Source organism: Ischnura elegans, chromosome 3, assembly GCF_921293095.1.
Source record: "Ischnura elegans chromosome 3, ioIscEleg1.1, whole genome shotgun sequence".
NCBI classification, from domain to species: Eukaryota; Metazoa; Arthropoda; class Insecta; order Odonata; family Coenagrionidae; genus Ischnura; species Ischnura elegans.
This window is the reverse complement of record NC_060248.1, coordinates 51600326-51623569: the sequence shown is the minus strand read 5'-3', so window position 1 is coordinate 51623569 and position 23244 is coordinate 51600326. Positions and strand designations below refer to the sequence as shown.

The window sequence follows — 23244 nt, the reverse complement described above, 5'->3', positions numbered from 1 at the left end:
ATTTCCTCCTTTTCACTAAAATAAAAATATTAAGACAGAGGGACGTTTTAGAAGGTACATATAGCGACTGAAACACCATGTTATCTCGGAGAGGAATATCTTAATCTCACAATGAAGCTGCCACAGTTTGAAAATGAAGCTATCGATTTAATGAATTTTTATGTTCATTATTTTTAGAGAGCAAACTGCTGAAAATGAAATGAGGTTAGTCTTAGATGAAGGTGAAATACTACGTCCTAGTATCTACTTTAGCTAGACGCCTGAGAGAAGACGAGACTCAAACGAATTAATTCTTCTACACTTTAAATTGTAGATAAGTGATTACATTGGTGCCGTAAAGATGTAATAATAATAATAATAATTTATTTCACCGATTGGCAAGAGTACAATTGCATGGCTACGTCATAAAAAAGCTAATACTAATATCAAATAAAAATACAATGATGATGTGTCATCAAGATTTACAATTTACATAGAAACAATAAAAATAATTTTTCTAAATACATAAGAATTGATGAAATAAATAAGTACAATAAAATAGTATGGACAAAATAAGATGTCACAACTAGCATCATGGAGATTATCATATTTACAAATTATCTCCCATATATTCGGAAATGCTGTAATAGCACTTTTTAGAGAGAAGGAGTTTCAGCTTGTTATGTACTTAGTGGGAGTTAGACCGACATTATTCTCAATGGATTCATTACTGCGTATGTACGTGGACATGGATTCTGATATCCATTCATTTCGTCATTATAGCTATTCACATTATTTACCCACTTATTTATTCGTATAGGGTATACTGTTTTTATCGGGATTATAAAATTGACGAAAATTAGTCTAAGATTGTGGAAAAAATATCCATTGGGTCGTTATAATAGTGTGTGGGCCCCTCTACGTAGGGCATAACCAACCTTTAAAAATGATAGCGTTCTCAATTCAACAATTTCTCTTAAAACCAACTTATAAAAATCTCCACGGTTTTTGATGCATTGATTTTTATATCATACTTACACCACATGGATACTGGCACTTCGTTCCCGTATTATGTCGATAAAGACAGAGTATTTTGAATTAAAAAATGGCAAGTATCAAATGGGACTATGTACCAAAATTGCAGATGAGAGAAACGCTTTATGTGATTACTAGATACGTGTCCCTATTGGCAGTTGTGGTTCCTATCCCTATTTCACTTGTGATAGCAAATGGGAAGTTTCTCATTCCAGGAAAAGGCTACCAAAATCCTTTTCCAAATTAAATATCATTCGAGGCGCAAAAGAGATAACGCGAGTTTAGCGCGCACACAGTGTTACCCCCGGCAATTGGTCTTCGGATTTTCTGACGTATATCTCTACCCAACTTGTCGTCACAAATCCGCCAGGTCATCTGTGAAACGATATAAAGATTGGACCGTCCTTGAAATGAAATTACGCAACGCTTCGATTCGAATAACATCTCGAAATAAACCGCCATCAATATAGACAGGGTAAGTTAGCTTGCTGCCTGGTCCGGCTCCTGGAGCCCGGAAATAAGAAAATTCGACAATCAGCTGCTACAGCAGAGACGGATAAGTCATTGAACTATAGTAGTGCGTCATTTCGTGAGGAAAGGACTGCAGTGGTTCCATATGATTTAAATAGTTAAAAATAACTTGGATTTGATAATTCATCGATGCAAGATAAGTCTGATGCCATAGAATTGCTGTTCAGCTGCGTCCAATGGTTTCAATATAAATTCATGATAAATTCTATGAACGAATGTTTCTCTATCGTCAAACCGACTTAAAAGCGCATAAAATTAAGAACAGATTCAAAAAACGGTGGGATTAAAAAAAAAATCCCCAAAAAATCAAAGGCCAGAATAAATGAAATTCCAACCTCGAGTTGGTGTAACATACGTATCAATCTCTTGTCCAAAACTTTTCCAGATAACACCACCATTATTACTAGACAAAAAATTAGCATGATATCAGGACGTCTACTAGAGGTTGGATAAAATAGTTGTCACAGTTATAGCTGATTTTACCAAATTTAATTGAGGTTACAAGGTGGGAGGTCATCTCATTTGCATGTATGTATTGATATCTGGTTTCTAACCTTGTTAATCTGATATCGAGAAAAATAATCCCAAGCCAAACACAATACGGAGGTTGGTAGCGTATTATGTAGTCGCACGCACTTCCTCTACCAGTATTAAAAGAACTTAGCGGCGCGATTTGTTCCGCATTCCTATTCCACGTAACTCTCATAAATAATAAAATAAATTATTGATAACATTCACTACAGTTCTACTCTGCATACTGCAATTCATAAAGTTTAAAAATATCAACACTATATCTCTCGAGATCCCCAGCCGTATTTAACTAATCAATACCAACGAGAAACGAGTACACATCGTCTATTCATGGTTCCAGAAAGAGTATCCGGAATAAACCCTACTTGCCAAGATGGTTGAAAATTTTTATATAGTGAGTGATATTTGTACGTCGATGGTCATCGCTTATGAACGGTGAACGACAGTGCCAACTGGATCGAGACCCTAGGGATGTGTATTGCGGATATACTTACACTCTTGAGGCCTGGTCTACAAGTCAGGGACTATTTTACCCACACCTCAGAAAAGAAAAAGGAAGGAGGCACTGGCCGCCGCGATATACGAGCCCAACGACGCTTTCGAGGTAGGGATGGAAAAGAAAAAGGAAGGAGGCACTGGCCGCCGCGATATACGAGCCCAACGACGCTTTCGAGGTAGGGATGGGGACGGAAGGGAAAGGATGTAAGAATTCCGCGCCGTCATTTGGGTGACTCGGGGTACCAATAGCGAAACGTATTTACTTGAGGTTGTTCGATACCAACTACCTTACGATGAAGACTATAAAATATTTATATAGTATAATAAGAGTATTTATTAAATAAATGATTTGATTTAAGATGCTTACAATGGACATCCGAAATCACCATGTCGCTGCATTTGTTTGGCAAGGATGTGATATATAAGTCGAAGATGACGTTATGAGGTTTATGCGGTCAAACTCCATTTAAACGTAAGACGCATATGAAGCTGACTTTCCCTGCATTTTGGAGGAAACTAAGGGAACTAGTAAAATAATAATATCATATTTGAGTTATCATACATATTAACGGACGGTCAAACTCATTTTTTTTTACTAACATGGTTCTAGTTAGGGCTTTCTTCAAACAATGCTGCAATTTGCCATAATAATTAATCGATCTCTTTCCTCTTCCGCAGGCACGATGATCCCGAAGAGCGGCGGTGACTACGCGTACATCGGCGAGGCGTTCGGCTCCCTGCCCGCCTTCCTCTACCTCTGGGTGGCCCTGTTCATCATCGTGCCCACGGGCAACGCCATCACGGCGCTCACCTTCGCACAATACATCCTGCAGCCCGCGTGGCCCACGTGCACACCCCCGTACGCCGCCGTCAGACTCCTCGCCGCCCTCATCACCTGTGAGTATACTTCATCGTGATTACCATAAGGACGGATACTTTTCTATACTCATGATGTCGACAACTTTGAGAAATTTCATATCGTGATCGAAGCGTTATCTATCCTCCATTTTTTTTTCAAAAATGTGTAAGTTCCCCGTTCTTTTAAAAAAGACTTTCATTGGCTTTCCCCGAAAATTAAAGGATTTAGTCGGGACTAGGAAAAAGGACGCATACCTCCATCTCGACCAGTCTTTTTTGGAGACAGATTACTTACGCAAAATATAATGCTATCATATCTTTAAATGCTCAGAGTGCATATAGTATACCTTGATCAGCATTCGCATGAACCTCGAATTTGAAAGAAAAACTAAACAATTTCTCTATTCATTATTAAGCTCCTATAGGGGTAACCGAACTACATGATGATGATATGGGAATAAGATAGACGACGACCAAAGCAGAGTAATCAAGGGCGGAAGTATACTATATATAGAGCTATAGAAGAATCGCAAAAATCAAATAGATCGACCAAGTGAGTATTGAGAAAGAGCTAAAAGGAGTGGAAGAAAAGAGAGAAGTCCGATCAAACTTTGCCAGGGGCGTGGCTCGTTACCAGTTTCACTACGCTTACTGAGGAGTACAAAAGAACACTCGCCTCAATAAACATGTGGCGAGAAACAAAGTCAAAAAAATCAAGATTTCCACATCCACGTTCTCAAACCTTCACGTACTGACCTGCATAGATGTGTCGCGCGACAAACTACCCTCAATTTTCCCTTCACTTTGCAGAGCCAGCGCGGAAAAGTAATGTCACCAGCAAAAATAATGAGACTCCTATTCGGCACATTCCTCAAGCATGAGTTTATGCTATAGTAGGGTTGCATCAGACATCCAATCTGCACGTTTTATAAAATCCGGATAGAAGTTCTACGTTCATGATCTAGTATTCCTCGGCAGTAGCGGATCCAGGATTGGGGCAAGGGGGGGTTAAAAGTCCACCAGTTGTGGGGGTTGGAAAAAATTACCATTCCATCTAGTGTAAATTACCTATCCAAGGGGGGGATATATCCCCCGAACATCCCCCCCTCCCCCCCCAATACATCCGCCACTGTTCCTCGGACCACTCATTAAAGCTAGGTCTTAAAAACGCTGGCGTTTCGTGTTTGGCCAAACTTTTACTTCCGACAAATATCAAGACACATTCCATAGATCTTCGTCCTTCTAAACAGTTCATGCGATCATAAAGCAGTTACAGCTCTGCCTGCGACTTCCTGACTGCAAGATGAAAAATAGGAATAGTCCTTCAAACATCAATGGAAGCAAAGCAAGATAGAGGTGTTTCAAACCCGCAGATATTTTTGGTAGATATGGCCTTTAAAGTGGCCTCTTCGTTCAAACCCCCCAAAATTCGTCCCTCTAAAAATGTGCCCCCTCGCCTGGAAAAATTTCTGGGGGGATACATTTCAAGGCATTGCACTTAAATGGAAAGAAGTTGAGTAAAATTCATAATCGCTCCGTCAAAATTCTGTGTGTAGTTGTTTAAAGATTGATTTTGAAATACCTCTACCGTCAATCTCGTGCGAACTGGTAAGAAAGAAGGATTCCTCAAGATTGTATTTGTCTCATAAAGCCCTCCCTCCACCTGCCAATTGTAGTAGCTTGCGGGGAGATATGTGGATGTAGAAAAGCAGCTACTCTTTTAGAAATGTTCAGTCATATTTAACGTATATGTTATGTTCCTTCCAATAGTTTAATATAAAATTAGAGTTATCAAAATATCTTGATTGCTGGGTTTATCGCTGCACGTAAATATATGATTTCAAGAATTTAAGAATAAGGTACAATAACTTTTGGCCTCTGGTAGACATACGGGATTCATTTCTTTGGAAAAACATACCTTACTTTCTTCACAGCAGTAGCTGGCGCGGCGTAAGGAAACGCTTTCAGAGAGGATGCCAAAAGCTAGTCTTCTGATCTACGTCCTCCGCATTGACGCCCCACGGCCCGCTCCTTGAAGGACTTCCTCATTAGTCCGTTATCGGTTCGTCCATGGCGCTTTAAGTGCCACCTTTACATCATTTCAAATCGACCACTTTCCGCTGCTGGCATTGTCCACACTTAAGTCCGTGGTCCACGCATCTGTCATGGAAAGCACTCTCCATACCACGAAGTTATCGACCTTGGGTGAGATTCCTCCGTACTTATCCTGCCAGACGCCATTGGGCACTTCGTCGTTGAAATTCACGCAAGTTATGAGAAAAGGGTTAAGAACTAAGATGTTAGACGCCGGTGGTACGAAGAGTAGGCGAAAGAGGTAGGAAATTGAAAATTACGAGACATTTTTGCGCACAACAGCCCGAATAAGGAAACTTTCGTTCGATCATCGATTTATGCAAGTATATTTCTTCCACTGAATCGCCTTAAGAGCTTCACTAATTCTGATGAGTAAACTTCCGTTGGACTTCTTTCGTTTCTGCGAGAGTCTTTGTATGGGATTCATTCTACCATTTACTTCCGGTTCGATATGCTAGTGATGCATTCCATGTTGATCATTGCTCATCTTTGAAGTATGCTTCTCTCCACTCTTATGTGGAATGAGTGGTGGTAGATTCCAAGGAGGCAACCAAGAAGCAAAATTTATCGCGACGCGGCCCGCAAAAGGATCCTTACGTCTACCCAAACGTTATGTACATTTAATATACTATCGGAAGTTTACTTCGAACGCGAGATGTGAAGTCGTTTTTTTTAGCTTTGAAAGAACGCATGACTTGATTTTACAAACTCTTATAGGGCGGTCAGATAAAAAAATGGAAAAGAAGCCCATCCACTGCCACCTACTATTTGAATGTTTGTCACACAACATGCTGTGGAATTTTCATTGGTTGATTCTAAAATAGATCAAAACCCCTCCAAAATCCAAAATTTCAAGTAACTGAACTGTGCCAACTCATTTGCTGCTCCGCGAAAAGCGAGAGGACAGCTTCTCCATGGATGCCTTTAAATACTCTCTGCCAAGTACTCTTCTCGGCACGGAAACTTGACACGGGGTGACTACGGTATCGCCTACTCATCGCTTTTTGAGGGCCGTCCAGAAAGTAATTTTAATTTACTCGTTAATTATATATAAAATCATCATCTTTACCGGATGTAGTTCGCTTCTACGGCTGTCTCCCGAGTATCCGGATAATCTCTCAAAAGCTCGAGGAAGAGCCCGGAAAAGGGTCGAGCTCTAGCGAGGACCCTACTCATTGTCATATACACCTGGACCCCACCGAACTGCTATAGACTAAATTTACCATTTTTTTACTGCCTTTTTGCGAAAAAAATCTCAGGAAACACACTAACATTATTTTACGTCATTTGTACTTCTATTAATGCTTTTAAATAGACGAGCGTTGCAATGTTCCATGAATAACATAAGGCGTTTGGTGAACGTAACATACTATTGACCCCCGTCATTCCGAAAGCAGGTCGTTCAAAGGTATTGTTTTATGTTGGTGGACACGTGAACATGGAAATGGATAAAATCAAAGTGGTGAAACGCATGGTCGAACACCTTCAAACCGAACCGTACATAGATCTGTACGCGACGAACAGAATTATAAGACCTTTGGGGACAATGCAGGATAAATTCGTCACAGTTTAGGATGGGATATTTTAGCCCTAATTTGACCGAAGAAATTTATATACGTCCACCCAAAATAAAATATGTTTAGGAAAATAGCGTTTAGGCAAATAGCCATGACATCAATGGGTTAGAGGCAGAAGTCTATGTTTGAGGTTCTTAAAAGGTACGTAGAATAAAAAGTGAATATAAATGCGTTGTATCAATTAGAAAACTGTTTCTAGGTGTGATATTTGATGCTGAAAATTTCGTCAATATACATAGTCTTTTTCATTTTCTAAGTATGTAGCGAGTACTGAGCGGGTAGGGGATATTAAAATCAGTTATGTAGAGTAGAATGTTGAGTAAGCGAGGGAGACGAAGTAAGAGAATGGGATTTTTAGATTGAAATAGAATGAAACGGAGTCTAAGGCCTTGTGGTGAATTGAAGAGGAAATTCAATAAAGGAAGAAGAACTGCTAGAATACTTCGGATGGACTCCATGGTAACCTATCTTCATTGGTGGAATACATTGATAACAATTAAAAGAGTTTACTTTCTAGTACGGTCATCTATTCTATGATTTGGTCCGTCGCCTCTATCGATAGAGCGAGAACGAAAAGACCGCGTGGGTCCCGCGACGGCTCCCGAGAACTCTGTTCAAATTGCGCGTGTCCTGTGGGGCAGTTGGCCGCGATGATTGCGGCCTCATTAACGAGCTGGACTTTGATTCTAGCGGCCCGTTTCAAAAAGCAATCACGGGCTTCCTCGGGAAAGACAGCGTCTGAATATCCACATACCTTTGAGTTTATAGATATCGGGTGCTTTCCAATCGCGTATCTGCACTGATCTGTTTTAAACTGTTTAGCTCAGAGCGTGTTCCAATCGCAGATGTGACGTCATCTGCGCTAAACAGATTGGAACACATCCTGCACCATTGTTCGTCTGCGCTAGTGTGTTTCAATCTGTTGCGATGTGAGCTAATCTGCGCAAGGTGATTGGAAAACACCCATCGTAATTGTATTCCTCTGCTCTTAGTTTGCGCTGCAAAATATCATTATAGTCATACAAATTGATGACCGCTCTGTTTATAAGTTTATTAGAAGTTTAAATTTTATATAAATTTCATTATAAAAAATAACCTTCCTCTTTTTGCCAAAGTTTCGCACTTTCGTTTTTGCAGCATATAAAAAATTAAATATATTGAAAATTAAACTTACTGACCTAGAAACAATTATTGACGGAATAATTTAATTTCCAGGTAAACAATTTATTGGTATAAAACATAAATAAATGATCATACTATAAGGGCCACGTTAACTTCCCATTATTCTGATTAACTGCAACTAACCGGAACTATCGATTAAGTTATGACTTCAATGTTAATTTAAAAATCTTATCGTCAACAGTAGCCTAGTGTTATAAAGCTGAACCCATATTGTAGTGGTACTAGACAAATCAAGATGCAAAAGAATTATCTTTAAAATTGCTTTTCAGTGTTTCAACCCGAGGGTTGCTTTCGGCAGACAATTTCCCCGAACTACGCCGCTGGCGAATGAATATTTGATTTACCTATTTATAGCGTAATAATATTAATGCAGTGGGGGACACATAAGGGGTCGCGCACCCTCACCCCCTTTACGGGGCCGCCCGCATTGCCGAAACGCAGTTGTAATTTTTTAATATCATAAGATGGCATTGTCTTGTGTATGGGTATAATCAGTTTATATATAACGTTACTACCATAAAAGTGAAGGTAGCTCAAAATATCTTTTGAGCCCCCCCCCCCTTGAGTTTTTTTCTGTATCCTCCATTGTATTAATTTAAACCCTTCGTGATGATGTAATAAACGATTAATTCTCTACGTTAGACAGAATGTTAGCAATTATTTTTCGGGGGACCATATGGTCCAATTTTGACCATAATTTTTTAAAAAATATTCTTTAATAATACCTGGACCGGAACCCCTACTCTTGCCTCCTTCCCTGTTCTGGCACCATATTCCTTGCCAAATCGAGTTTATAATTGAAAGTACACCATCCCATAGTCTCTGATTCCAGACCCCTGATATCCCCGCTCCTTCCCCTTCCAGTGACCACATAAAATATTTTTGAGCGAGCCATTTTTAAAGAAAGCCTGAAAACTTATTAGTTTGCCCTCAATTTGGTCATTGCCATAGAAAATACACAAATAAATTCATAGATTGTTATTTATGTTTTTTTATAAAATACATACTCCAATGAAAAGGAAATTTTCTTCGGCAACTTTGGTGCTTTCAACGGATACATACAAATTAGCGATCTTAAGTACAAAGTAATTGTGGACTCTCATGGGTTAAATTAATGATACGTTAACCAGGAAGTGGATGATGGTCTAAATGGTAGACCAGATAGACTCTTTTGCGATCTGATAGCTAATCCGAAAGTCGCCCTTTTTTAAAACCTGAAAAATAATCTTTATGGATGCACATTTTTCATTTATAGACTGAAGGATGCTCATTCAAGAACGGCTACTGAAGATGACACTGATGCCTTTGGATTTAATCTCTCATGTATTTCTCAGCATTTGGTATATTAAACTTTTAAAAGACAAAAGGTCGGCAATTTATTTTAACGGAAAAGTCGGTCGAAGGCTCACATATAAAGAAAAACGCAGAGAAGTCCGGACGTCTGTTCTTATCCCCCTCCCTTCCTTCGGTTCTGGTTTAATTCTCATGGTCCCCTGTCTAAAGGCCGTTTCACGCGGGGCACGGAATTGTGCAGGTTAGAGCTGCATTAATTTCTAAAATGGCGTGGAATTGCGCGAATGCATGAACGAAATTAGAACAGGGGCTATTTTGCCGTCTCGCATCCACGCATGTGTTATAGCAATTCACCGCATTACACGACGCAATTTTGATTGCGCCTTGGCACGTACGTCAGAATGCGCAATTCTGTGTACCGTGTAAAACGGCCTTAAAGCTAGAGGGTAGGAAGTGGAGTTCCTTCTTATACATGGTGTTTTTCTCCTCTGAGATTCAGTGTGAGGAACTGTACAATATCATCACTTTCTGCGAAGGCGCAGTCCCACTCCCTTATTCAGTTATCCAGCCACTGTGGGAGCCTTGGATAACGCGAAAGCTATTATCTCAGCTGACTTCGAAATCCAAACAAAAACAGCGGCGTGGTAAACAAAGGAGTTACTGCCGTTTCCTTAACCAATACTAACACTCATGCTGTTCGAGAACTGTTTTCAAGGTCATCGGATAGCGATTTTTATATTAAACTACCAGACCACCCGACTTTTCTCGCGAATGGTAGTACAAAAAAAAAGAGGGAGACTTGGAACTTGGTTTTCATGATCATACAGGATTTTTATGTTCTCTCATAGATCGTGTCTAGAGGTGTGCCTACCCAACAGGATTAACAACCGCAGAAGTTGAATGACGTACGCAACAAACTGTAATGAGAAAACGATGCAAAAGGCACGTCGCGACGCGTCGGTCGCAACCGTAGCACTCCGTGGTATGGGAGCATGAGATGCACCTATGTACTATCTTTGGTCGCAATCCGTGCAGCCGTATGGAAACGCATAGCGGACAGAATAACAGACATCCTCTTTTATATAGAAGATAAAAGCAAGAAAATTTCCAGGAAAGTTTCTCGGATGGGTAAGAGAGGCATACCATATGGTGCTCAAAGTAGCGTAACATATCATGAGTGTAGACGTTTTGAAGTGGATGGGCAATTTTTGATACTATCCCGTATTTGACCATTTCTGTCTTCTCTTTCTCAACAACTACGCAATCAAAACGGTCAACGATAAAAAATAACCAATAATTGCACTGCTGAAATCTTTTTTTCGCCAGAAGTTTTACAAACAATGTGCCTAATCGACACCATTACCTTCATGCAGGTTATCAGACAACATTAAAGCTACGCCTATTAGGAACTGTTAAACCGACAGTTTATATTATAATCTCTTCAGTCACACGGTTCCATTCAAAATCGTTTTTTATAAGAATTTCACCATATTTCATGATTATGGGTCAATATATTCCCACTCCCATTGACGAAACGGTGCTGTCAGGGACGGAAATAGGGACTACTCGAATGGTGAAGAAAAGGGATGGGGTCACCTATCAATGCCACTGTCATATGGATCAGGAGTGGGGGATCCAGGCATTGCAGGTCACGTGAACCATTTTAGTGAATCGACGTTTAACTTCTGCATGGATTGCCGAGCTACATCTTTCTTGGTGGCAGTGAGGCACGGACGATGACCGTAGCAAAGAAATCAAGGGTGGAAGCGTCCGAAATGTGGTGCTATTGAATAATGAAGCTCAAGTGGATCGATTTTGTGAAAAAGGAGGACGTGATAATAAGAGAAGAAGAAATAGAACGCTGATGAACATTTTAAGAGGACGCTTAACTCCCATTCGACCAGTCGCATTTTATCATTATTTAGCGACGATTAAATCGCTTAAAACTTACTTCATCATCTTGAAAATTTTAGAGTATGAGTATGTATACAGGTATTAACATTTATCTTAACTTTACTGTATTTGAAAATGCTGACAAGGGTCTACGTCATATATTCCTGAAAATTTCAAGACGATAGTATGAGTTTTAAAGGAACAATGAGTCACGAAAATAAACCAGTCAAGTGAGAGTGTTGCATCCTCTCAAGTAGACAGAACAACAAAATCAGACATCATGAGATATCATCATCGTAGAATACACACAAGTAAAGAGCCTAAGTAGTTACAATATGAATAAAAATACCACTCATTAAATATAAATACAGATGAGTATTTATACTTGTTTTTTCTTCGATGACACTTGCTTGTACCAGATGATGGCTCTGCGTGTTGAAATGCGTTGTGAGGTGAATAAATTCGTGGAAAAGTGTAACTGTATTTCAATCATTGTTCGCCATCAGTCGTAAGATTGGCTTAACACAGATCTACACTCATTCCTCTTGTTTTTTTTTCGCCCTTACGTATATAATATTTTTCACGTCCTTTATCACCTTTCCGCATATTTTATCCCAGGTTATCCTTAACCGTTCTTGCTATCCGCTTATACCAGACGTTTGTATTTATCAGGCCATCATGTCCCCGTGATATCCGATTCGGTTGTTCCGTCTTAATGAGAGGATGCAACATTCTCGCTAGACCGGAACACTTTCGTGGCGCATTATTCCTTCGAATCTTAAGTTATTATCTTGAAAATTTCAGGGTATATTAGAAGACCCTCGTCGACTTTTGCACCTCATGTCTCCGTTTGTTGAAACGCGTCGTGTGGTGTATGAATTTGTGAAGAAATGCATATCGATTTCGAGTATAGATTCCTTCCACGATATCAAGCCCCAATATCTTGATATTATACGAACGGAGATTATAAAGGGTCACCTGAAATGGAGAGGGATGGATGTAGCGACGTTTGTCGAGGACTAGGCGCTGGATAAAACCGGAGGAGATGAACGACCTCCAACCGCCGGCTCACGGCCGACGGAAACGCGAGAGGCACCCTTTCCAATAGCGAGATGGGGAGTGAGATGTTTACAGGGACGCTATTGGCCTCTCCCGCTCGCAGCCTCATGTGCGGGGCTGCCTCAATTGTCCCAGAGAACGGATTCACGTCCAAGGACCGTGAATCATGCCTGCGGAATATCAGATGATGGTCCTAGTCGGTTTCAATCTGCAATGTGCATAGGCGTCGGAACTACTTTTCCTTGGGGGTTCGTCGTAATAAATATGATTAGCTATGAACGAATTTAGGTTTCTGCGTATGCGAACAAGATTGAAATAGAACGATTCCAGATCACATGAACCCCATATTACCTTTTCGTGTCCGGGAAGATCGCCGTTTGGTTAAATAACGAAAGCGTTTGTCTAGAGGAAGTTGATTACGATTTAAAATTGTATTTCCATCAAATTTAAAACTCACGAAGGGGGAGAGCTATCAGGGCTTGAATAAAATCTATTTTTTGAGCTTAAAATAATACATTTTTCTAGTTTCCTACATGAAGAGGAAGCTTGGGATTTCAGTATTGTCATATGCTTTTTGCTATTACGCAGCCATTTCTACCTCTGTGATTGTAATTTACTGTCAGGGCCAGGAACCTTGAAAAGGGTCAGACTCCGACGAAGCCCACGGACCACAAAAAGGCCTGTAGAAAGGGTCTGGAGCAAATTTTGGGGGATGGATCTTCCGCACATCCCTCACCTCCAATGCCAATGCATAAGGGATAATTCCGCCTTCGGATGGGCAGCATTCCCTTAACTTCCCTGATAACAATCTGGACAAATTGATATCCAATGATGCGCTTAATTTAGCCAATTACTGTAAATTATCAAATAAAGTTATTTATATTATCATTAAGTCATGCCACCATGTTTTGGTGGTAAAACTGGTGCCTGGTTGGTGCATCACTGGCTGGCTATCAGGAGATTCTGGTTCGAATCCCAGTTAAACCAAATGACTTTTTCACCTCCGAGAATATCACACTCCAATAAACTTTATGGTGATAAATAATTATTTAAAATTTGTCCGCATACAAAATTTTGGTTTTAAAACAATATCATTATTTTAGTTACTTGTTGAATGAAGAGTTGAAATTTAAAAAAATCTAATTTCCATGCTATTTTAATTTCAGGTTTCCTGACTGCAATCAACTGCAAAAATGTGAAATGGGCAACTCGAGTACAGGATGCATTCACCGCTACAAAAATTTTAGCACTGGTTGTCATTATTATTGCTGGATTGGTTGCTTTGGCTATAGGAGAAACTAATAATTTATCAAATATTAATCAAGATGCAAATTGGGATCCTGGATACATTGCTCTTTCTTTCTACTCAGGGCTCTTCTCCTATGCTGGGTGGTAAGTACCTATTTTTGAAATTGTTGCCACAATTTCACATAGAACACAAAGAATGTGCCAAGGAAGTGGCTGTGAGGCATTCTACTTTTCTACTCATCTTAAGAATAAAGATACTATGCCTTACTACAATTAAAGCAGTTAATCTGTGAAACATCACCAGGTTCACAATAGCTAATTCACCATTTGCATTTATGTATTGCTGATTGGGTGAGGAGTTGAAAAAAAAAAGAGAACTGGATTTTTCCGTTATTCATTCTGTTGCCTACTTCTCATGCTAATCATTATGAAAAATAGACAACCTTAACCCTTCTGCGGATAACATCACAAACTCTTGCATAACATGATGCTACTCCTCAGCTTTCTGCATGGGCAATGTGTGGTTTGTTTTTGTTTGGACTCATCTGAGTGAAACCAAAGCTCAAAATGAAGGCAATATGATAGTATAAGTAGTTGCCATTTTGGCAGTGTTAATTAAAGTGCCATTCACAAAATGAAAGTTGTGACACACTCAGTATGAAGGAAAAATGTATTTAAACTTATCAGAAAATTTAGAGAATGTTGCATGGCAAAAAGTTATGGCAATTTATTATAGGGTTTTCTTCAATATCTGATAGGCTCTTGTCTGAAATGAAGAAAGAAGTAGGATTATAATATAAGAGTGTGTAAGAATGAGCAGTTCAGTTCCAAGAATTGTTCATTACCCTCCTATGATCCTGCCCTGATTCGTAGGTTATGACTAAAAAAATCCTTTCGAACTGCTTTCACAAAGTACATCCATCCATTACGATGCTAATAACTTGTTTGGTAGACCACTACTGATATCAACAAGGAGGAATGATAACTTAATGGGGTACTGGTAGCTTACCTGACTGGCTATAAGGAAATCGAAAATCAAATTCGGGTTATGTTAATTATGTTCTCACAGTGAATATCTTCCTACGGCTCTAACAGCTAATGCTTAATAAAATGCTTGGCGAGTGGTGAAGCTGAAATGTATTAAATTATTTCCAGAATGTCTGTGTTTCTTGTCGTATGCAAGAATTGTAAAGGTGCTTTGTGTATCGCAAACGGTCCTTCCTATTATAAACCGCAATACCTACAGAACCTATCATATGCATACATATAACTGGTATATAAAGTGCACATTTAATTGAAAGTAAAAGTGATTATATGTCAGAGAAAATGTTACCGAAATCTAGTCGTTAAAATTAAAAGAAATCAATTTCTAAATTAGCTAGAGCATGTTGATTTGTGATAACAATTAATGTAAGTGACTTATTTCTTTTAGGAACTACCTAAACTTTGTGACCGAGGAACTAAAAGATCCTTATAAGTAAGTTCACATATGTTTTGAAATAATTTTATCCCTCTAAAATATAATGATCGACGTGAAAAAAGTAAAAAAATAATGTAATATTTTGATGTAGCGATGAACCTACACTCTCTATAAACGCCATAATTCCATTTCAGAAATTTGCCACGTGCTATTGGGATCTCCATGCCAATGGTTACAATAATTTATGTATTAGCCAACTTAGCATATTTCATTGTGTTAACCAAGGAGGAAATTCTTTCTTCTAATGCCGTGGCTGTGGTGAGTAATTATTGGCATTCTTTTCTATTTTACAACCATAAAACATATAGCAGTAGAAATAGACTTCATCAAATATTTTAACAATATAGCTACATATTTATAGTTGATAACAATGAAATTAGTAATTTTAATTTTATTTCAGACATTTGGAGACAGACTACTTGGAGTAATGTCATGGACAATGCCATTTTTTGTGGCCTGCTCAACTTTTGGTGCTCTTAATGGTGCAATATTTGCATCCTCTAGATTGTTTTTTGTTGGAGCAAGGCAAGGGCATTTACCCACAGCTATCTCTCTCATCAATGTTGATAGTTTAACTCCAGTACCATCCTTAATCTTCTTGGTAAGAATTATCTTCCTGTAACCATTACTCTTCAGCATAGTAATAAGAACTATTTAAAATACCACTTCTGAAATGAGGGTAAATAGAACTCAGTATGATTGCAAATAATTTATAGGTCTCCTCCATTATTCTGAATATGTTGTACAACCATTTTGAGTAGATTTATCTGAAAATAAATCTTAATCCACATTAAATGTAAACATGACCATAGTGAAATTAAAGGCCTGAGATAAATCAGAATGCATTTTGCATTCCATATAATTTATTCCATTTAACGTTGAAACAGTCAATGATTAGTGTATTCACTCTGAAAATGATTATTCTTTCTTTATTACAGTGCATAGTCACCTTGGTTCTCCTCATTATTGAAGATGTATATGTTCTTATAAACTATCTTGCATTTGTTGAGGCCCTATTCACGTTGTTATCAGTAAGTGGATTACTGTGGCTTCGAATAAAAAGGCCCAAGGCAGACCGTCCCATCAAGGTTAGTTATCAGTCATTAGTCAGTAAAAACATCACATTAAATATCCTCATTAAATTCCATTCCTAATTTATAAATGAAAATTATAAACTAAATTTACTTTACACCTGTGATTGAAAATGTCATTGGATTCATATAGATTCAAATTAAACTGATTTTCCTGGCTAAGTCACTCATTTTATGGATTATCATATTGTTTTCGTCAAATTGTCAAACCTAAGAATTTGTGATTAAGAAGATGAAGATATTTCAGATTTTAAAATGGTAAAACCTAAAAATTTTTTACTGTACCTACATCCGTATTCAATCATATTCTTGTTTTGCAGGTCAATATTATTTTTCCAATCATTTTTTTCATCATATGCACCTTCCTTGTTACATTGCCATGCTACGTCCGTCCATGGGAGGTTGGAGTGGGTTTGGTTATAATTGCATCGGGAGTTCCAGTTTATTTAGTGTGCATCAAATGGAAAAACAAGCCGCAATGGATAACTAAGGCATCATGTATGTACCTAAATTCAGATTTTAAACTGGTAATATCTTGAGATTTTTTACTACACCCGTATTCAATTATATTCTTGTTTTGCAGGTCAAAATTATTCTTCCATTTATCTTTTTCATCGTATGAACCTTCTGTCTTTTATATTCTAGTTGATATATGCACAGCGAATGTTAAAATGCAACCACTTTTACAGCTCATTCCACATAGCACCATTTATATACTATATTTGTTACTCTTTCAAATCTAAGCACTATTGGCTTGTGTACTACTCACACACATTCTCATTTTTTCATTCCTTTCTTATATGTAAAATTTAAGCTGACTTACTGAAGTTTTCACATCAAAGAAATACATACATAACTCTCTTACTCTAAGTTCATTGTTGGACCTATTTCTTTTCCCTATGATGAGAGGACCTCAAATCAGTTTGCTAAGTAGAATAATGCCTTTCCTTCGGTCCTACAGTTGACGAGCCACTTGAAAAATTTGCCATTCACCAGGACCAATTCCAGATGAACATTTCAGGAGGGTTTGTTTTTTTTTTGGAGAGGGGTACATTTTGTGAAGGGGAGGGTGTTTCATTCGGAGGGGGTTCCTTCAGACTACATCTCCAAAACAGTTTGGGGAGTGGGGGTTTAACCCCCTGAACCCTACCCTCCTTACTCCCTTAGCATGGCCTTGGCATCAAAGCATACCTACCCTTGGTTCATAAGACAGAATACAATCCAAGAGAACATATTTTTTTACATATTTTATGGTAATTTAAAAATGAAAACCAAATGACTTGCACATGGCTAGAGGGATGGCATGGCATTGTCTGACAAAGAAAACAGTCTACAAAGGACAGTAAGTGAAAGATTTCACATTAGTGAATACATATTTATCTTCATTAACTGAATTTGATATTATCTGGATCTCTTTAACTAAACCAAAATATATTTCCTCTTCCTCTCTGGATTTATGAGCTAATAAGCAAAACATGGGAAATGTTTCTTTAATACCTAAACAATGATTGTAATTTTAATAATCAATATTAAATTAGTTTTTTAGCCAACACACACATAATCCTGAACCGCTTCTCACATTAGGAAAAAAACTCTTAAAATATTTTGTAAAAGGGTCTCTTCGTACAAAGATAAAAAAACCATTTGCCGAAATTCGTAACTGATTCAAGGGCATTCCATGGTTCATTTCTTTAGGCTGCCCCTTGGCAGACGATATCTTTGATGGTCAGTTCTTCATTGCTGCTATGTAATACTTGAAGTTCAAGTTCAAGACTATCTCCTCACCACTCTCATTTCCTTGCCCCTTCTGGTTGTCGTGTTTTGACAATCTGAATAAAACGATGCCTCTGCATAAAATAGGTTCTATTCAATCTCCACCCCACCACTCAAACATATCTTTCCATTTTCTGCCTCTTTCTCCCTGGGATCCTCTCCCTCTTTGCCTAATGAATATGCCACACGCAGGTGACACATACATAACCATTGATATGGCACAGTTGCATTAAGGACGCACGCCCTCCTGTTCTTTTTAGACCACTTATATTTTTGAAAGAAGAGGTCCTTCTCACCTAAGGTCTCATTAGTTAAAAAGTTCATTATCCCCTGTTCCCAAACCCAACAAAAAGTGCACTAAGGAGAGAACGACTCTGTTTAGCAAAGGAGAGGCACTCACTCCCACCTTTATGTTGTTCCTTTTTATCACCATTTCCCTTCAGATAGCTCTTACTCCTATAGTAAAATCCCTCTGTCACAAAAGATGCAAGGACAAAGGATGAAGTAAATTAGATTATACTCAAATTTCTTAGCTTGCAAAGGATACAGCCGTTCTACATTCAGATGAACGTGCTGAGGCACTGTCAGAATGGCATCTTGCAAAGGTTCCAACACACCTGCATGCACCTTGATTGGCAGAAAAATGCCACACATGTCACTGTATTTGCATAATGACACCTGAGGTGCCCAGACTATGGATATTACTGCATTAAGCTTAAAAATGGGATACAGAAAAACTGACCTACATATAACAAAGTCCACTTATTCAGAAGTAAAATATAGTTCCTTTGAATTGAAAATTCGCTCCATAGCATTAAATAACTATTTTTGAGTCCTAATACATTTTTTCAATCTTTAAGTTATTTGGAATAATACAAATTTCCTTGTATATTCAGTGCTCATTTAAAAATTCCATGTTATCTATATTCATGAGCTCATTGCATGCTAGTTTGTTGAAATAATTTCATTCTCTTCTTTCCCCAGATACAATTAATATGCTGTGTGCAAAGACATTTATGTGTGTGATGGAAGAAGACCAGTCGTCATGAGATTTTAGTTTAAAATCATTCTTTATAAGAATCATATCAGCATTCACTATGCTGCCAGACTAAATGAGGCTCTATGAGTCAGACTACTTGACCAAGGTTGCCCTCACGAACTGCCATTGTGATAATTTTGGTTATGAGGCATAATCGTGTGATAGAAGAGTACGGTATCATAAAAATTCAAGGGGATACTCTTCTGTTATAAAAGACCAAATGATTTTAATGATTATGAAATCATATGAAATAGACAAGACACTGTGGAGCAGAACTTATATTTTCAGTGACCGCTTTTGCAACTATTGTTGTAATGTACAGTTTTGTTATTCATGATGGAGGAAAGTGTCAAATGAGTGGAAAATTGAATAAGGAAATGTACAGAATAAGAATACCTCCTGATATTTAAGGTGGTACCTTCATTAGGGTATTCATGTAAAATGTATATGTATAGGGCTGAATTTTTTAATTCTACGTAAGAGGTAAAATTAAATACCTAAACATATTTATGCATGATGGCTGCCAGCAATGATTTTAATGTGAACAAGAGAATATTTTTATAGAAATTGATTAATTTAATGAGAGATTAAGTTATTTACACTGCAATCTGAAAATTTTACGCAGCTTCATTGCACCACATTCATTTGACTTTATGCTTGTCATCTCATAAGTAAATGTTCTGATTTTTTAAGCCATTAAGCACTATGACATTTAACTGAATGGAATACATGTATGTACATGAATGTCAGCACCCCAAGAGCAGGCTTTTGGGTTTCTGATGCTCAAAACGACCTGGCCCAAATATAAATGAAAAAAAGTACTGTAAGCTATAAAGAGTGAGGCCAGTATTTTTCTCCTCAAAGAAAAAATAATACGTAAAAAATTGAATAGTGGAGAAAGTGATATTATGTCAACATAAAATAAAATCAGTGTTATCTAGTGATATTCATAGAGGCTCAGAGAGAGGTCAATATGCATCCTGTTTGACTGTCAAAAGGATTCCACAAAATTGCTGGTTCAGAGCAGGTAACTTGCACAAATGATCCAATCTGACATAGCCACTGATGCATTGCTTCCCTTTGATTTGCTAAAAATAAACTGAGTGGAAAAAGCTTGTTTCATTGTACAGATAAGAGAAATTTAAAATGCTGAATGTCCTTAATAAAGCTCTCTATATACTGAATATACAGCATTTCCACTCCCCAAAGGGAAACCTACCAAATTTTAACATTCCAAGCGTGAACAAGTTGGCAAGGATAATTAAAGTAGGAGTTTTCACATTCTAATCAACTTCAAAGCATATCATTTCTTCATATCAAATTTTCTCTATTATTGGAAGATATGGGAAAAGTAAATCTCCGACCCAACCACTGCAGTAACTTCTTAGAGAAAATGAAGGCCTTTTTGGAAATATAACATGAATTCATAATAATATTGGCCTTTTTTGATAGAAAAATATGCCACTGGCTCCCGAGGTAATTATTCCTGGAAATTCTGATGAGCCACGAGATATCCTAAACTTCCCAAAGAAACGATAGAGCCATTGAAATAAGAACAATTCCATCTGGCTCATTTTAAGGATCATTGAAGAATGTAAATGAAGTTTGCACTTCAAGCTTACTACTGATAAGCTAGTGTCATGAGGTGATAATATCTCCAACATCCTCGTCAAGAGCCAAAAATAAAACAGAAACTAGGAATAATACTCCTCTGAATACTGTTTGCCATGCTCATAAAATATGACTCTTGATTGTTATTTTACTTAACATTCCTTCAATTTTAAGGACAATAATGAAGACAATAAACTTTTTAAAGCACAAGATTGGATGAAGATAAAGATATGAGAACACTGTAACTGGTAATGTTTCCCAATATCATATATTTTTCATGTGGCAACATACTTTCTCATACTCTATGTCAAGTGAATGTGTATGAAGAACTATGTTGTTGTATTAAAATGATTGAAAAAATATACCTTGGATTAATTTTAAAGTTAACTTTTTTCCACTCTAATTCCACGCATTAATTATAAGAGCATCATACCAAGCAGAGATTACTATACTCTCCTAGTTAACTGAATAAGTTATCTTAGCTCCTGAAACGAAAATCTAGCAAAACACACAGGGGAAAGCTAAAGCAACCACGAACTGTGGCATTTAGAGCAGTGATATCTGCTTGGACTCGGACCACTAACCAGGCATAGCACTGTACAGCTCAGCCTCCCCCCATTTTTTTCCTTGAGTTTACTACCTGCAATACATCTGCTGTGGACACATGCTACCCCAGGGGTACCTAATCCCTGATATTCCATTTCTCAATATGGCATACATGGTTACATTTCATTATGTCTGCCAATAACCAATGATGAAAAAAACTTCAACCATTATGAAAGCAAAATATAAATCAGATTAATTGAAATTTATTGTGTTCCAGTGGGTGTGAATCAATCACAAAGAATCAGTACCAGCATACCAACCAAGCTTCCCCAAAGAAAATTTCAGGCTACTGGCATTCCACAAACAGCACATGGATGTAAAAATTCAAATTTGTTAGAGAATTCCAAAAATTCATATGCCCCAATTGAAAATTGTTTACTGCTATGACTAAAAATTTCATCCTCGCCCATTCACAGAAATTCTATAGGAAAACACTCCAAAGAGAGACATTAATTACCTATCTAATAAGGTAAATACAGCTAACTGCTGCCACCAGTGGCATAGCCAGGGCTTTCGTTCGGAGGGGTGAGGTCCAAAGCTAGGGTGGAAAATTTTTGAAAAACAGGATTAGAGGGAATTTGAAAACAGGAGTAGAGGGTTTTAAACTAATTTTAACACTTTTTATAATAGAAAAACTTCGTTTATTAAAATAAATGTTTTGTAAATTCATGATTTTTCACAACTTTGTTTTCTTTTATGAAGGAAAATAATTGTTTTTATATTTTTGGGGGGTTTGGACCCCCCTGGCTACGCCACTGGCTGCCACTAGCCATGAAAATAGAATTGGGGCCATTAATAATAATGGCACTGATGGCCACCCATAAAGGAATGAATCACAATGTGGGGTCACTTAAAAATAAATTTTGATTCTTATGTTAGGGCTTCATTATGAATGCCCAAAACAAATACTCCAGATTAGCCTGCTCTCATAGCTCTATTGAATGTTTGTGGCAACTAAATGGACAGGTAGAATGGCACGAAAAAGAGGCAAAAGTGGTCATGGGAACGGGAAAGCAAAAAGTATCCCTCCACTCTGGACTTCAAGGGGAAGGCAGGGTCATTCGAATGGCTAACCAAAAATGGGGTATTTAAAGGCTTTTTATCATAAGTAAGCAAATTCCATGAGGTTGGCAGCAAGTGCAAGCATAGTGAATTGAATCCCGTAGCAGAATGGTCACTTTAACCCACAACTATTCTTGCTGCAGTTTGTCAAATATTCACTAGGGCTGAAAAGGGGAGGTGACACCAACTTTTAACAGTGCTCTACTAAAAGGCACTAAGGGTATTCATCATCTTGAAATAAAGCATAGTGGCAAGAGCATACCCAGGATCAAGAAAAGGGTGGTGAAAAGCTATGGTTATTCAGGTTATGAAATACCAGCATAAAAAAGGTGGCTAAAATCAAAATTTTTAAGAAAATTGTGTATAGTTATTGCTGAACTTTTTTATGCTCATTCACGTCCATTTTTCATGTCCCTGTATCCATTGAACTAATTTTAGGAACAGCACCTGTCCATCGAGAGTAGACATCAGAGGGAGCAAAGGAATCACTGCCAGTTAGGTACCGGCTCCAACTTTGTTTTAGCTATGTCGTTGCTGAATTATCCTTTGCAAGCTCTTTAAGTCCATCCAACTGACAGAGTATTCCTATGACAAGAAAATTAATTGGGGATGAACCATGCGTAAGAGAGAAGTAAATTTTCCACTTTTAGATATATGTACATACAGTATATCTAAACACATTTCTAGCTTGCAGTATCCTAAAAAAATATCCAATAAGGTTCCCAACTGAGGTCTGATCTGAAATTGATATTGAACCATGGTTTCAGGCATGAAACTGCAATGGACCTTTTGTCCCTGATACAG

At 37.9% G+C, this 23244-nt stretch overlaps 1 protein-coding gene across 2 annotated transcripts in view; it reads left to right on the top strand.

The window, feature by feature from the left end:
• Positions 1–21148, top strand: part of LOC124155781 (Y+L amino acid transporter 2) — a 95620-nt gene extending 74472 nt beyond the window's left edge. For both annotated transcript variants that reach the window (XM_046529871.1, XM_046529870.1), the window contains exons 4-11: positions 3253–3471; positions 13697–13922; positions 15211–15255; positions 15393–15516; positions 15659–15859; positions 16197–16346; positions 16670–16847; positions 19107–21148. In XM_046529871.1, the coding sequence (XP_046385827.1) occupies positions 3253–3471; positions 13697–13922; positions 15211–15255; positions 15393–15516; positions 15659–15859; positions 16197–16346; positions 16670–16847; positions 19107–19171 (1208 nt within the window). In that variant the 3' untranslated portion in view covers positions 19172–21148. The remainder of the gene's footprint in view (positions 1–3252; positions 3472–13696; positions 13923–15210; positions 15256–15392; positions 15517–15658; positions 15860–16196; positions 16347–16669; positions 16848–19106) is intronic.
• Positions 21149–23244: the final 2096 nt, after the last annotated feature.